We start from the raw sequence: 13,325 nt of genomic DNA, 5'->3' as shown, positions 1-13,325 counted from the left end.
TACCTTTCTCAGTTTCTCTTTTATTTTTCAGTTTTCTTTATCATTGTAAATTGAATATGTTATTTTTATCACGAAAAACGTTTAAGTTCTTAGTGCCCAATATAATCCTACCAACCTTCTGTTCTCCAACCGATTCAAAGCACTTGTTAAAATTACCAAAACAGTCTATGATTCCTGATCATAAAAGAAATTGATAATTGTACTCAAAGTTCCGATTAACTCTCCGAGCAGCTGGCGAATCTCTTCGGAGAACTTCGCATTCGGGGCTCTCTCGTCCAGTCTTGATTTGAGCTTCTCTAAAAGCTTGGTAACTCGAGAAAAACAAGGCACACCCTCTTTGACCAAAATCTGTACAGTGCGGTCAAACTCGCTGCTCGGAATCATAGCTGTTTTGATGTTGGCACAGATCTCCTTTGTGTTCCTCATGTGTGGTACACCCTGACTAAATCGCACCACCTTCTTGAAGTCTTCCTCCCATTTCAACACCACGTCAAGTATAAACTGAAGGTCTTCTAGCTGCTGATGCATGGTGTCATACTGTTTGTCCAGCTCTCGAATGTGCGATTTGAACTGCTTGATGCTCTTGTTTATGGAAATAATCGATAGTTTCTCGATTCGGATCGTCATCTCCCTTTCCTCGTTGTTAGCTACGGCAGTCATGTCTCTGAAAGAAATAAATAATTTGCATCCGTTGTGTTGCAAAGAGTTTATTACTTTTGACAGAAGAAATGCACTGAGTCGTTAATTAGCTCAAACTAAAGACGCGTCGGAAACCTGAAATGACCGAAAATCGCGGCTTATGTATAAGACGCTACTTTTTCATCTTATCTACTGCCTTTATTGTGTCTGCTGAAACTAAGAACGATACGTGCACGGAGTTGCCTTAGCTAACGATGGCGGGGCGCGCGACGCGAAAAGCGAGAAAGGATGCGTATCGATATCGCCATTTCCGGCGTTTTTGCGTCGGGCGCCCCACTATCTCTGAACAAAAATAATGACTGCTCGCAAGACAACATAATTACAATCTCTTGCTGCTCACATTCTATTAAGATGCGACTTGAATTACATGTCAAAACCATTTAGGAACAACATTATTTAGGTGGTGTCTTAGGGTGTTTTCTATTTGTCAAAACTGGCTACCAATTTGAAGGACAAGTTTTATTCTCCGAGTCTTTCGCGTAACATTTTCGAAGTGATTATTTTTCCAGATTTTGCAGCTCCATCCCTTCAAAATGACGCATTTGATTTACAGAAAGGCCAGCCAGATCGACCTTTTGTGGCAAATAGAAAACAGCTCGATCTTAGTCTTACTTTCTTTAGTTTTAAATACGCGATGCCATTAAATTTTTATCGACGATACAAGTGTAATGGGAAGACTACGCGATTGCCACCACACCACAGACTACAACGAAAATATCATAAATGTATAATAATTGTTGGGAAAATAAAAAACAATGTCGTCCATTATTGGCGAAGTTTGCTTCGTTTCAATTGTATCAGGCGAGTTGTTTCCGTCTGCGCATGCTCTGTTTGAGCTGCGTTAGAGAACAGGTGATTGTACAATTTGCATAGACCAAGATGATGGTGCGTTTGCGATATTTCTACGAATCAGTACTAAATTAAATAGAAAAAGCTCCCTGAAAGCACATATATGTATAAAATGCTACTAATTCTTGTTTACGTTGCTGTATTAAAAAGACTAAAAATCGCGTTTTCCAGTTTCAAAAAATTATCGAAAGAAATATTCGAGATATATAGAAACTTTGAGAGGCAGGCAAATAGAAAACGATGATTTACTGCAGTAATGTTAACAAGGATACCGAAGGTTAAGCAAGCCCTCGCCTCTCCTTGATCAACTCAGTACCTTACCTGAAAGTCGAAACCCAAACTTTTCGTAACCCTTGTGAGGCAACCAATACTTCAGAGCCGGTAAATATTTTCCAAAATAGGGTAAAATATCGATCTATTTCAGACTAGTGCCTTGTCAATGACCCACCCATTTTGCGCGCATTACATAGGCTCCACCTGATTGGCTCCAAATTATTAATTCTCGATTCTGATTGGTTTAGGCGAAGGCAGGTGCACATAAATGTGCATTGCTTTTCTTCAACTCGTTTTTTATTCAAATTACAGTCAAACATTGTTTTGGTGCAAAATTATTTAATCGACACAAATGTCATTGACTTAGCTGCGATAGAAAATCATACCATACATAGATTAGTTGCGATCATGTGGCTTTCTTTTAACTGAATTAGATTCAGACGCCTTTTTAGCTTCGATCGATAAACCACTTTCAATTATTTTGTTCTTCCATTTTTTATTACAAATGCGTACAAGGTGTCTGAGTTTAAAAGCCGTCAAACAATTACAGCTCGGAGATTCCTTTATTGGGAACATATGTTGAAAATAATTAATATTCAACACCAATAATAAGTATATAGAATTCAAAATTTTGTCTGAGTTGGCGTTCATCCGATTTGCTCACGTTCAATGAACATAGCAAAGGAACGGCCATCGAGAAAGGAATTCGGGTGAGTGCAAAAGCCGGCTCTGACAAACTTTGTCGCTAGTGTTCAAGAATAATTTCTCCCATCGTCAAACGGATAATTGTGAAACCAACGAATAAAAAACAAGATGTTTATCAGCCAAAGACAATTGAAACAATACAAGTGGAAAGAGATTTCAAATTAAGGACTAAAAATTGCAACTATTCATTCTTTGTTTTAGTTAGAAGGGGTTTTTTGTGGGTTAAAATAACATGGTGTTTACTCGATATTTTTAAGTATAAAAAATTTGTGTGTTAAAGTACCAATGTTATTTCTCTCTTTCGTCTGATTCAGTAATTAAAAACTGCACTGATATCTAGAAACAAACCATTTTCATAACTTTTAATAAGCTTTATTGAAATGACAACCTATCTTCATGCACTTTCAACTGACCTTAATTTCACAGAATCGACTTTATTTTCATTTTTAGTGAAAGGTACCTAATTAGTCCATATTAAAGTCAATACCCTCTCATGTTTGCCTTTCACTTCACCACAGTTAAGTCTCAAAGGTGAAGAATCTCGGCATTTCGTAATCGTTAATGTTCTTAGTTTGATTCATTGAGTAGCGAGTTTCGCAGTGTGCCTGTGAAAAGTGTTAAATTTGTGAAAATTAAACAACTCAACCAAACAGTAAAACATTTCTGATCGAGACAAATACAAAATAAGGTCTGATGTGATCACACAACGGTTTTTTATTTTATTTTTAAACCATTTTGTCTAAAGAGAGAAACGTGCTTATTCTATGGAAACGGAGTTCATATCAGTTAGGGCGTCAAAGGGGGTTCAGGCTCCGCATCTTTTGGACACCATGATATTAAACTGAATTTCTTCCAAGCAAACATCATTCAGATGGAAATACATGGTTAACCGATTCTATTTGAGTTGTTACAAGAACTTTACTAAAATTTAAATTGATACATATTGTTGTTTAAAGGATAAACTGCAAACAAATTGATTCTAGAAACTATTATTAGGACAAAACGATTGAGCAAAAATAAAACAGATCGATATAAAAATAATTAAGGGCATATTAAACGAAATTGCACAGGTTTCATTAAATCTTCTCAAGCATTTCATCGACGCATTCTTTTGCAGTTCTTATTTTCTTCTTAATTTTGGGTGGATTATTCCTCAAAATAAATCTCCAACATCGTATCAGTGATACCAGATAGCCGGCCAAGAAGCTGTCGAATTTCTTCGATAAATGACGCCTTATAAGCAGCGTCATCATTAAGAATTTTCGAAACTTGTTTTTTCAGCAGCTCCAAAGCTTCATAAACCTGTTGAAAGCAAGGCACTTCCGCGGTGACCAAATTTTGCATTCTGAAATAAAAGTCGCCGTGGATGTCATTAAGATGATTTTCAATCTGAGCGCAAGTTTCCTTTACGTTTCTAACGAAGGGAACTCCTTGGCTGTTTCGCTCAATCTTGTCGAAGGTCTGTGCCCAGCTTTTAATGCTCTCATTCAAGAACTCCAAGTCTTGACGCTGTTGTTGCAAGGTTTTCTGAAGCTTTTCCAGATCAGCGATTTCCTTTTGTAGTTCTTGCTTATGGTTAATCACTCTTTTCAGCGAAACACTCTTTCCGCTGACAGAATATGTTCCGTTGACATAAACTGGGGTCTCCATTTGAACTACAAAAACAAGGGAAAATTTTATGCACTGTGTAATGAAAAACAAAACTGAAAACAGATCTCGCAATACATCATTGAACTAAGGTCGGCATAATTTACTATAATACGAACAAATTTTGCCACATCATGTGTTTCATTCATTTTTATATACATGGTAAAATAATCTTTAGTTATGAAAAAAGCCATCTGCTCTCTGCTGCTAAGATATTACATTCATTCAGGAATTACTGAGATGACCAGAAACTAGTGTATTTCGATTAAATTCCTCATTGCTCTGTAATAAACTTGTTGATAATTTGCTCGAGCTTTTAATACAGTCTTTTCAAGGAATATTTTACAGCTGTGTCGCAGGTTTAGATAACCCGACGCACTGTGTTTCTTGAAAAAAAAAAAAAAAATAAATAAATAAATAAATGCAAAAAACATTTCTGATTGACAAAAAACGAAAATTTAGTTCACAAGTATAAAAAGTTCGAGATTTAATGCATGAGGAAACCATTTCATGTTTTGAAGAGATGAAAAACAGGAAACGCAAAACGTTTAAATTGTACAAAAAGAGTTTAATTAAAATTGGTCAGATGTGAACAGACAAGTTAATTTGCATATTCCGACATCAAAAAACAGATTAAAAAACGCGAAACAACACCGTGACAGCCCATCGACAATGATTCGAGTTTTAGCCAAAATTTTGCTTTAATGTAAGCCGATTTTATTTTAACGTTTTGGTCATAAAAACGCAGAATAAACAGTTCATCGTATTAACCCTATCTTTACAAAGAATTGTTTTATTCCATTCGGATCTCCATGCGGGAAGCAAAATGATATAGGATAATGTTAAAGCCAAAGATGTGGACTTTCTAACATTAAAGTTTGACTATTTCAGTCAAAAAAACGATTGATGTTTAAACAGAATTCATCATTGAAACGAGCACAGTTCTAGTAGAGTTTTTGAGAGACCTACCCTCTAGTCGATGAGCGCTTCTTTTCTTAATTCCAACTCCCAGCAACAAAACAAAGCGATTTGGTCGTTTCTTCCTATGTTAGGTGTAGATGGGCGCTGCCAGACATCTCTGAACCCTAGAGTGACAGTATGCTAATAGCCAGCGACTCAGGCTCTACTGTGCGCTAATTTAACAACATATCAAAGCCAACTTAAATTTGATTGGTTAGCATGCGTACGCAGGTGTAGGCAATAAATGTCGTATTTCGCGTTGTTATTGTACCGCACGCTTCATAAAAATTACAAAAATAATTTTTTAAAATGTCGTATTTTTTCTGTTTTTAGTTTCCTTCTGTTTTATCCGCAAAACTGACTTTTTACGAAAAGATTTTTCGATATCTCACTGTTTCTTTATAAAATGAAATCGGATTATTTTACTGTTTAGAATAACTTCCCTGGAGGGGTTATTAACGTGGTTATAAAATATTTATTCGCTTTCGAATAAAAAGGAGAGAAATACGCTAGAATGTTTTTACTTTCAAGGTCTAATTCTTCCATTTATCAACAAACTGACCAGGAAATGTTTCTGTTGACTCTAAGGGAGAATAAAATGAAACAACCTTGATTTCCACATATCGGCATTTTCGCAGACAACTTGGATTCAAGAAGATAATTTGCTGAAAGTGGACTTCTTTGATAATCTTTTTCAATATATTTACATATTAGTCTCGCATTTGAATGAATTTTGTTTCACCTGCGTGTACTTTGGCTTCATTTTATTGCGATTTTCATTGGCTATTTTGACGGAAGCAAATTCACAACAATTTCTGGGAGTGGAACTCCTTCCTATTGACGACTTGAACCTGATTATCTTCACTCTTTCTTAGTTCGATTTTAACTGACTGCTGCTGAAAAAACTTGATTTTATTTCCAGTTTTACTAAACGTTGATTTCTGGAAGACGAAAGGACCAAGTCGAGATCAAAGCTTAAAGACAAAACAAAGGTATTTGTTTCGAGTCAAATTTTCTTCCGAATGGGAGAGATTTACGATTGTGTAAATTTTCCCGAATGTAAAAATTCCATTCTTTAAAAATTTGAATATGATGCCTATTCCAAACATTTCTTTGCTTATGGTGTAGAATTATCTATGTGAAATCGTAAGGAACTCTCGCTCAATACTATACAAAATTCGCTTTTACTTCTCCATTTTTGTTGAGTCGGGGAGCAATATTTGTTCGCCAGGCGTTTAAAACAAGACTCTCTAATCAAATAGTTTGCGCGTTCGATTTAATTCTGCGGTGCTGCTTTTATTTTTTCTAAGATGAGTGGCTCTGTTGCTGTAGCAGTGGAACTATCAACAAATTCTCTTCACCTAAGAAAGCTTGGCATCACGGGAAACGGACTGGAAACGAGCCATGCTCTGTCAATGAAAATGATTGCTACCAATAAGCAGCATCTACAGAAGGCCGTGGGGAGACTGGAAAAGATGCAAAACCCCATGAAAAAGCAGAGCGAGGATCTCCTGTTCATTGTGGCGACGATGGAGGACTGGATCCAAATCTTGCACGAGTCGGAGCGAGGCCACAGTGGGGTGCCTGTGCTAAGATCTGTGAAGGAAGGGTGTAACGAGATAATGCCCAGTCTGAATAGCAATAACAGCGACCTTAATCAAGCTGTACAGCGGCTTAGTAAAGCCAGCGTACCGCGTACTGCGCATGTGCAGAAATGCCTCAAAGATTTGAGAAAAGAGATTCGCGCTGTGTTCGACAACGAAAACACCTACAATGGAAAGTTTGTCGAGGACGTGCGTGAAAAGATGGGCAGTATTATTGGTACGGCTAATGCTTTGATAGCACTGTATTACCAGCAAATATAGAAACGATCCATGGACAGCTAGGAATAAACGTGCATGAAAATGTACTCATTACATTTTTGTTTCTTTGCTTTGTTTTGAAAGTAACTGTATTTCTTCTGGAAATTGTGTCAAATAAGGGAACTGGTCATAACAAGTTTGTCTGAAGAGGACCCACTTTGTCTGGGGTAGGGTGGTTATCAAAGACACCACCTACATGTATCTCATGAACATTACCAAGAAAATTTTATTGGCTTTAAAATTTGTGTTGACACAGAAATATTCGGCTAGCAAGAGTCAGCATTGCTAGATAAATAAGAAAAGTGGCGTTTGAATCTCATTGTCATTTTTTACTGCTAGTTAAAGGGGTGGCTATGCAATAAAGTCATCATCTTGTGAGGTCGAGGAAGGTAGATACAGGCAGAGACCACCATTTATTTTGTGGTTTAGTGGGTCCTGTTGGAGTAAAGTAGTTTCGACCATTTCCCTTAAAGTCTTTGGTTTTATAACCAAAACAGACCTAAACGGTCAGCATTGCTTGATAAATTAGAAGAGGGAGGTTTGAATCTCATTGTCCTTTTTTAATGCTGGATTGAGTCATGGCTAGAGAGGAAGAGGAAGGGGCATGCAGGCAGAGACCACCATCTATTTTGTGGTTTGGTGGGTCTTGTTTCAGTATAGTAGTTTTGACCACTTCCCTAAGGCTTTACTAGCATTATTGAAAGTGTAAAAATGGCTAAAAAAAAAAATAAACTGAACAAATGATTTGGGTTGATTAGCCATGAAACTAAAAAGCACAACTGAATAAACAAACAGACATTGGAAATATGTCAGGTGTGACTGTCTGTGGATTCCGGTTGGAAACATTATTCGTTATGTAGTGAAACCCTGTACGACCAAAATACGAAATGTCTGCCATAGTACTATTTACTCCATGGCTTGCTCATAAAAACGACAGATAGCTGGCACAAAATAACTGCTCCCAGTCTGTCATGACAAGAGCGAGGCGATGATTGGAAATGAGGTTTGGGGCAGGAGTGGGTGGCAGAAAGAAGGGAGGGGCGGGGGAAGGTTGTATTTGACAGCCCTTTGTGGCCTTCAGAACAAACGTTCCAATATAGTTCCAAGAAAACCCAAACAAACAAACAAAAACAAAACAAAATGTGGATCGTGGAGATGTGTAGAGGAACTCCTATACGGTGATAACCTACACTGTGTAATCATGATCTACACGTTGTGTCACCGGTAGAGCGCCGGGGAGACTTTCCTTTCGGACGTCTTGGAAAAACGCGCCAAAAACGGTGAACAAACGAAACATGCTATTCACTCCAGGGAGCGACTAGCAGTACTTTCAAAGTACCGAAAATGCCTCTATCAAGTAATGTTAAGTCGTATAAAAGGGAATGGGGTTGGAGGCATGGGAGGGATATTTGACAGTAATTATACGCCCGCAATGTGGACTTGTGTCCATTTTCGAGGGCTTTCTAACAAACTTTCAGTGACCTGTAGCGACTTTTTGCACCATCCACAAATGACTTGCAGTAGGACATTTTAACAAAAAAGGTTACCTGGTTTCCCACCTATTCCTGTCCTCTCCCCACAGTTTAACATTGATAGCTTCACAGGGAGCCCTTTAAGAGTTTTTTTTAACCCTTAACATCTTTACAGAGCCCAACAATTCACACTCTCCGATAAAGCCATTTTCTATCAGCAACCTGGCGTTATAAAGGAGTATTTTTTTTTACGCCATTTGGCAATTGCTAGTAAAGTTTGTAGTTTTGAGGTTGTTGAAAGAAGTAAAGAATAAGTTAAAAGCCCGAGACAAATTTCAGCATTGCAAATCAACCCAAACTGTCCCAATAATAGCGACCTGTGGCCGGCTCTAAGTGTGGTGGACAATAAAAGATTCTCAGTTAGCATCCTCAAGCTATAGCCGAATAAAAGAATACAGTTCCCCCTAGTTACGATTAAAAAAAAAAAGAAGAAGGAAAGAAAGAAAGATTCTTGACGTCAAAACTGGCCTGTGGGAGGAGGAGGAGGGGGAAGGGGGTGATCACCTGTCAATCTAAAAACAGGTATGAATGGCAAGGTTTTCCTCTGTCTCTCTTGACAGCGGAGCCAAGAAAAACTAACAAATATCATATTATTTAATCTCTATTGTTATTTCGCTGAAATATTCACTAGGAGTGTCAAAAAGTAAACTGTTTTACTTTCAAGCACACTAAAAAATTCCTGCAGTTATTACAGTGTAACAGTAGATTGTCATTCCAATCACCCAGGCACTGTTTGCAAACAAAAAGCTACTGTGTCTATCGGGGCGGCTGTTTATCTCTTGAAATAAAACGTCAAACAACCGATACTCCAAATAAAACAAAAACAAAAAAAACCCCAGAAAACGTATCTGTGGTCTATTCCTGGAACACTGAAGACCTCTTTCCTCCACTCCGCATCTCGTGCAATAACAGCATAAAAACCAAAAGCAAAAAGCAAAAAACAAAAACAAAGACAAAAACAAAACAAAATATCCCTTTTGTTCCAGCCACTGCCTTTTCCCCTCAGGTGTGCCTCTGGCCCGTCCCTATGCTGGCGATCAATCGCCTTCGTTCGCGTTTCTGTGACAGAAACAGGGTACATATATTAACATACAGATAAAATAAAGTATAGGAATAGCCATTGGCATATCCACAGAGTTGCTCTTCCCCGACTGTTTCCCGGGTCAACATTATTAGCAAAGACACATGTACCATAAAATTCTCAACATAAGCCCATCTCCCACCACTCCCGTCAAATGTACGCCCAGTAAACCTCTAGAAGTAAAATCCTTGCCATAATCAACACAATCGAACGGTTAGTTTTTTAATGCGCTGCGTTAAATTAGCGTTTCTTGGACTTTTCACTGCAAAAAGGCATCGAATTTTGAAACGTAAAATTTCCTGCTATAAGAGGCTGTGCCCAAAACAAGTGCTCCCAAACGAAAGCCGGCTAGTTGTTTAAAAAAAAGCGTAAGTTTAGAGTTTCAAAATAGGATGAAGTTTGAAAGCGGTGTCAATAATTTCACGTAATTTCGGAAACATTTTTTTAACGATAGGCGGTGACATTTCTGTGAGTAGATGGTAAAAATAACCAGTGTTCGGGTCCTAACAAGAACCCTGGATTATAACAGGAGCTTGTTATATCGAGGTTCTGTTACATACATTGTACTATAATTGAGCTGCAAGCATAAGAGTTTTTAACGAATTGCCCTTATTATTATGATAATATTAAGACCCATAATCACCTGAGTGATGGTAATTTGCCACAGATTTCGAATGCGGTCCAGATTCTGTTAAACGCGCAGAAATTTGTGTCTTGCTCACCTAAGAGCAAAAAAGAAATAAAATATTCAACAGTGTGATACAAACACCAACCCTTTCAACAAAAAAAACTTTTTAACTTTCAATCATCACTACTCTCACAATAACAGTACTATTTAAAACAAACCCTGCCAACTGAAATATGGGTCTATTGCAGCCCCAACTGTGATTGTTACATGTTAGATTTAATTAAATTCAATTTTTCTTTTCTGATTTGTTTTTTGAGTGTTCTTCATAGGGTTATGTTATTCGTGCTATGGAATCTTGAATCAAGTGTCTGCTCAATACAGGTTGTCCGCTGAAAACAGGTTCCCTTAGAGCTCGTCTTAAAAGGGTCACCATGATATTAATATCCCTCAGTATTAAAAGGCCTTGAAAGAGCCAAATACCCTTCTCTTGAACGTACACGATAACTGTGGAATGCCGTATTTCCATAAGCAATGGGAAGTATATGTGATCATTTGTTTGATTAGAAGATGTAAAGCATAACAGTATCTACAAAGATGTGACAGCTCTTTGGTCGGCAAAGTTAAATGACCGATTTGTTAAAACGTGGACAAAAAACATGCATCCTTTTGGCAGTGTCCGTTTAATACAGGTTTTTGACAATAGAAATCACCATAAAAGTCAAGTTTAAGTTGTCTTAATAGAGGTGTCCATTCAATACAGGTTCTTTTTACCGTAAATGTGGGGGACAGAAAAAAAGGGGGATTTGTGCTGCTGTCCGCTTAATAGAAGGTGTTCGCTTAATACAGGTTTGACTGTATTGTAAATCAGATTTTGTGTCCGCAGTTGCTGTACAGATTTTGCAAGTTTTGTATAAATTTATTTTATTTTATATGTTCAGTTTTCGTTCTTTGCCTTTGCTGTAACTTTTCTTTATTCTCATGCACTGATGCATTTAGTGTTATTTACCAATTTTTCATATTTACCTGAAATTCGCCATGTGAAAACCCACTTGCCTAGCTTACTTTGCATGGCTGTCAAATTTGCCATAATTTTTAAGATTTTGAAATAATTTATTATTATTATTATTATTATTATTATTATTATTATTTGAAATTGTTTGGGGCCTTTGGAGTGCTTAGCTTTCGAAAAAGAAAAAAGAAAAATAAACGAAAACAAAAAGTTTTATTTTTTCTCTACCCTGACGGGGACTCAAACTCGCGACGAACAGATCGCCACAGTTTGACCGAGCAGCACCAGGAGGTCTGGGGTAGGTGACCGACATGAAAAATACAGAAGAAGAAAACAATGGACAATTTCAGTTACCAGAACCGTTGTTGCAATACGTGACGGCCACATAATAAACCGACTTTTTGGGGTAAATTAAAACAAATGGCACTAAATGAAAGAAATGAATTTCAATAAAGGGCTGCTTACCCCTCCGGGTCCACTAAAAGTTGATTCTGTTGCTTGAAAAGATTCTGTTCTCCCTCTGCCATCATTAGTGGACACCTTGAGAGTTGATGACGAGTAGCTGAAGGTATGTGGATCATGGCTGTTGGAGTCAATGCAGAATAAACTGCTAACTGTTGTAAACTGCTAACCTTTGTACCTCCTTGTCACTAATATACCCAAGTCTCACCCCCCAGGAATGATGCAAAACATTTGTTACGAAAATTGTTTTTCATTCTGATGGAAAAGCTTGGCACGGAGCCTTACTTTCATAATGAGGTTAAAAGCAATCCAGGAATGGCCTACCGCAGTATAACATTATACTGTAAAAGGGTACTTATTGATAAAGGACTGTAAACATATATGTAAGTGAGAGTGATGCATTACTCAGTCAGGGACACAGGCATATTCGGAACTTAGAGATTTCGATAGTTATTGACCTGTGTGTTTCTTGACCTACAGTACCCTTCTACTACAAGAAGGGTGAATAAACCAATCTATCATCTATCATACAAAGGATATTAAATTTCCCTGGAGGGAAGGTACTTACCTGACGGGGAGATGTTCATTTAGTTCCTCGAACTCCATCGGAGAGTGATACGAGCAATACCTGTGCAGAGTGCAGCCCCCTCCGATGGAGTTCGAAGAACTACGTCTCCCGTCGGGTAAGTACCTTCCCTTTGGGGAAGTATAATTTCTTCTTCACTCCCTCTCCCACTGATACTCGCAATACTTGTGCAAACTTTAAGGGTTGTTGGCGTGAGTAACCACAATAGTGATCATAAAATTAAGGCTTTAATAACAACATCGTCAACAACAACAAAACTAATTAGTAGTACCAAGTAGTAGATTATTGACGACAAGGAAGAAAATCGTGGATCAAATAGAAAATATTCAAACTATATTTAATCTACAGGACGTTTGGCGGGTCAAACATCCAAATGAAAAGAGCTTCACGTGTTCACAAAGTTCTCCTGTTATCTTCAGTCTGTAGATTGGATTTTTGGCTAATATTGGATTGTCTATTTGATAATCATATGGTAAGAGATGTAGATATTGTACCCGCAATTAAAACGGACCATTCTGCTATAACACTTCAACTACGTAAGAAAGAAGACGGGAAGGACCTGGCTTTTGGAACTGATGAACACTTCTTTGATAAAGGATACATCATTCATTGAAAAAAGGAAGGAAAACATAGCAGTATGGAGAGAAGAAACAAAAGAAATTGAGGATCTTGAGAGGGTATCTTTGTTTGATTATTTTTTTCAATTAGAAGAAATGACTACCTCGCAAAGACAAGCAATTGCCTTGATTGATAAAAAAGGAAAAGATAGAACTTAGTACTTAAAAGAACTGGAGACCAATCTCTTTAGTAATTGTCGATGCAAAAATTGCTCCTAAGATCATCGCTGACAAAATAAAATGCTGTCCTCCAGATATTATCCATCATGACTAATCTGGCTTTATCGAGGACAGGTTTATTGGAGAGACAGCTCGCTCAATACATGATATCATTGATTACAAAGAACGCTGTAAATTACCAGGAATATTGATGCTTATTGATTTCGAGAAAGCGTTTGACTCGATAGAATGGAAC

The 13,325-nt window shown here is 37.5% G+C and overlaps 4 protein-coding genes across 6 annotated transcripts in view; 1 reads left to right on the top strand and 3 right to left on the bottom strand.

Moving 5' to 3' along the window:
- On the bottom strand, positions 1–2,006 carry LOC146488754 (uncharacterized). Its single transcript, XM_085113220.1, has 2 exons — positions 1,870–2,006; positions 1–664 (listed from the first exon to the last, which is right to left on the bottom strand). Exon 2 carries the CDS (start codon positions 658–660, stop codon positions 166–168), a length of 495 nt encoding a protein of 164 aa, XP_084969346.1. The 5' UTR covers positions 661–664; positions 1,870–2,006; the 3' UTR covers positions 1–165.
- Positions 2,007–2,876: 870 nt separating this feature from the next.
- Positions 2,877–5,291, bottom strand: LOC146488753 (uncharacterized). Its single transcript, XM_085112269.1, has 2 exons — positions 5,143–5,291; positions 2,877–4,181 (listed from the first exon to the last, which is right to left on the bottom strand). Exon 2 carries the CDS (start codon positions 4,174–4,176, stop codon positions 3,673–3,675), a length of 504 nt encoding a protein of 167 aa, XP_084968395.1. The 5' UTR covers positions 4,177–4,181; positions 5,143–5,291; the 3' UTR covers positions 2,877–3,672.
- Positions 5,292–5,911: 620 nt separating this feature from the next.
- On the top strand, positions 5,912–7,802 carry LOC146488752 (uncharacterized). Of its 2 annotated transcripts, none has more exons than XM_085112252.1 (2): positions 5,912–6,125; positions 6,444–7,802. In XM_085112252.1, exon 2 carries the CDS (start codon positions 6,444–6,446, stop codon positions 6,996–6,998), a length of 555 nt encoding a protein of 184 aa, XP_084968378.1. In that variant the 5' UTR covers positions 5,912–6,125; the 3' UTR covers positions 6,999–7,802. The 2 variants fall into 2 exon arrangements, with proteins under 2 accessions (XP_084968378.1, XP_084968384.1); XM_085112258.1 differs by having other exon boundaries at positions 5,912–6,131; positions 6,449–7,802.
- A 1,310-nt stretch (positions 7,803–9,112) lies between these two features.
- The window catches only part of LOC146488751 (uncharacterized), a 9,551-nt gene continuing 5,338 nt past the window's right edge, over positions 9,113–13,325 (bottom strand). For both annotated transcript variants that reach the window (XM_085113186.1, XM_085113190.1), the window contains 3 exons: positions 11,711–11,828; positions 10,252–10,330; positions 9,113–9,586 (listed from right to left, as the gene is read on the bottom strand). In XM_085113186.1, coding sequence (XP_084969312.1) covers positions 9,300–9,586; positions 10,252–10,330; positions 11,711–11,828 — 484 coding nt within the window. In that variant the 3' untranslated portion in view covers positions 9,113–9,299. The remainder of the gene's footprint in view (positions 9,587–10,251; positions 10,331–11,710; positions 11,829–13,325) is intronic.

The sequence above is a fragment of the Pavona decussata genome, unplaced genomic scaffold (genome assembly GCF_977016875.1).
Source record: "Pavona decussata unplaced genomic scaffold, jaPavDecu1.1 SCAFFOLD_8, whole genome shotgun sequence".
Classification (NCBI taxonomy): domain Eukaryota; kingdom Metazoa; phylum Cnidaria; class Anthozoa; order Scleractinia; family Agariciidae; genus Pavona; species Pavona decussata.
The sequence above is the reverse complement of the archived record's forward strand: the minus strand, read 5'-3'. Positions and strand labels throughout refer to the sequence as shown.

What these genes read in the sequence shown, in the direction of transcription:
- LOC146488754 (XM_085113220.1), bottom strand. Translation starts at nt 660, where the DNA reads ATGACTGCCGTAGCTAACAACGAGGAAAGGGAGATGACGATCCGAATC.
- LOC146488753 (XM_085112269.1), bottom strand. Translation starts at nt 4,176, where the DNA reads ATGGAGACCCCAGTTTATGTCAACGGAACATATTCTGTCAGCGGAAAG.
- LOC146488752 (XM_085112252.1), top strand. Translation starts at nt 6,444, where the DNA reads ATGAGTGGCTCTGTTGCTGTAGCAGTGGAACTATCAACAAATTCTCTT.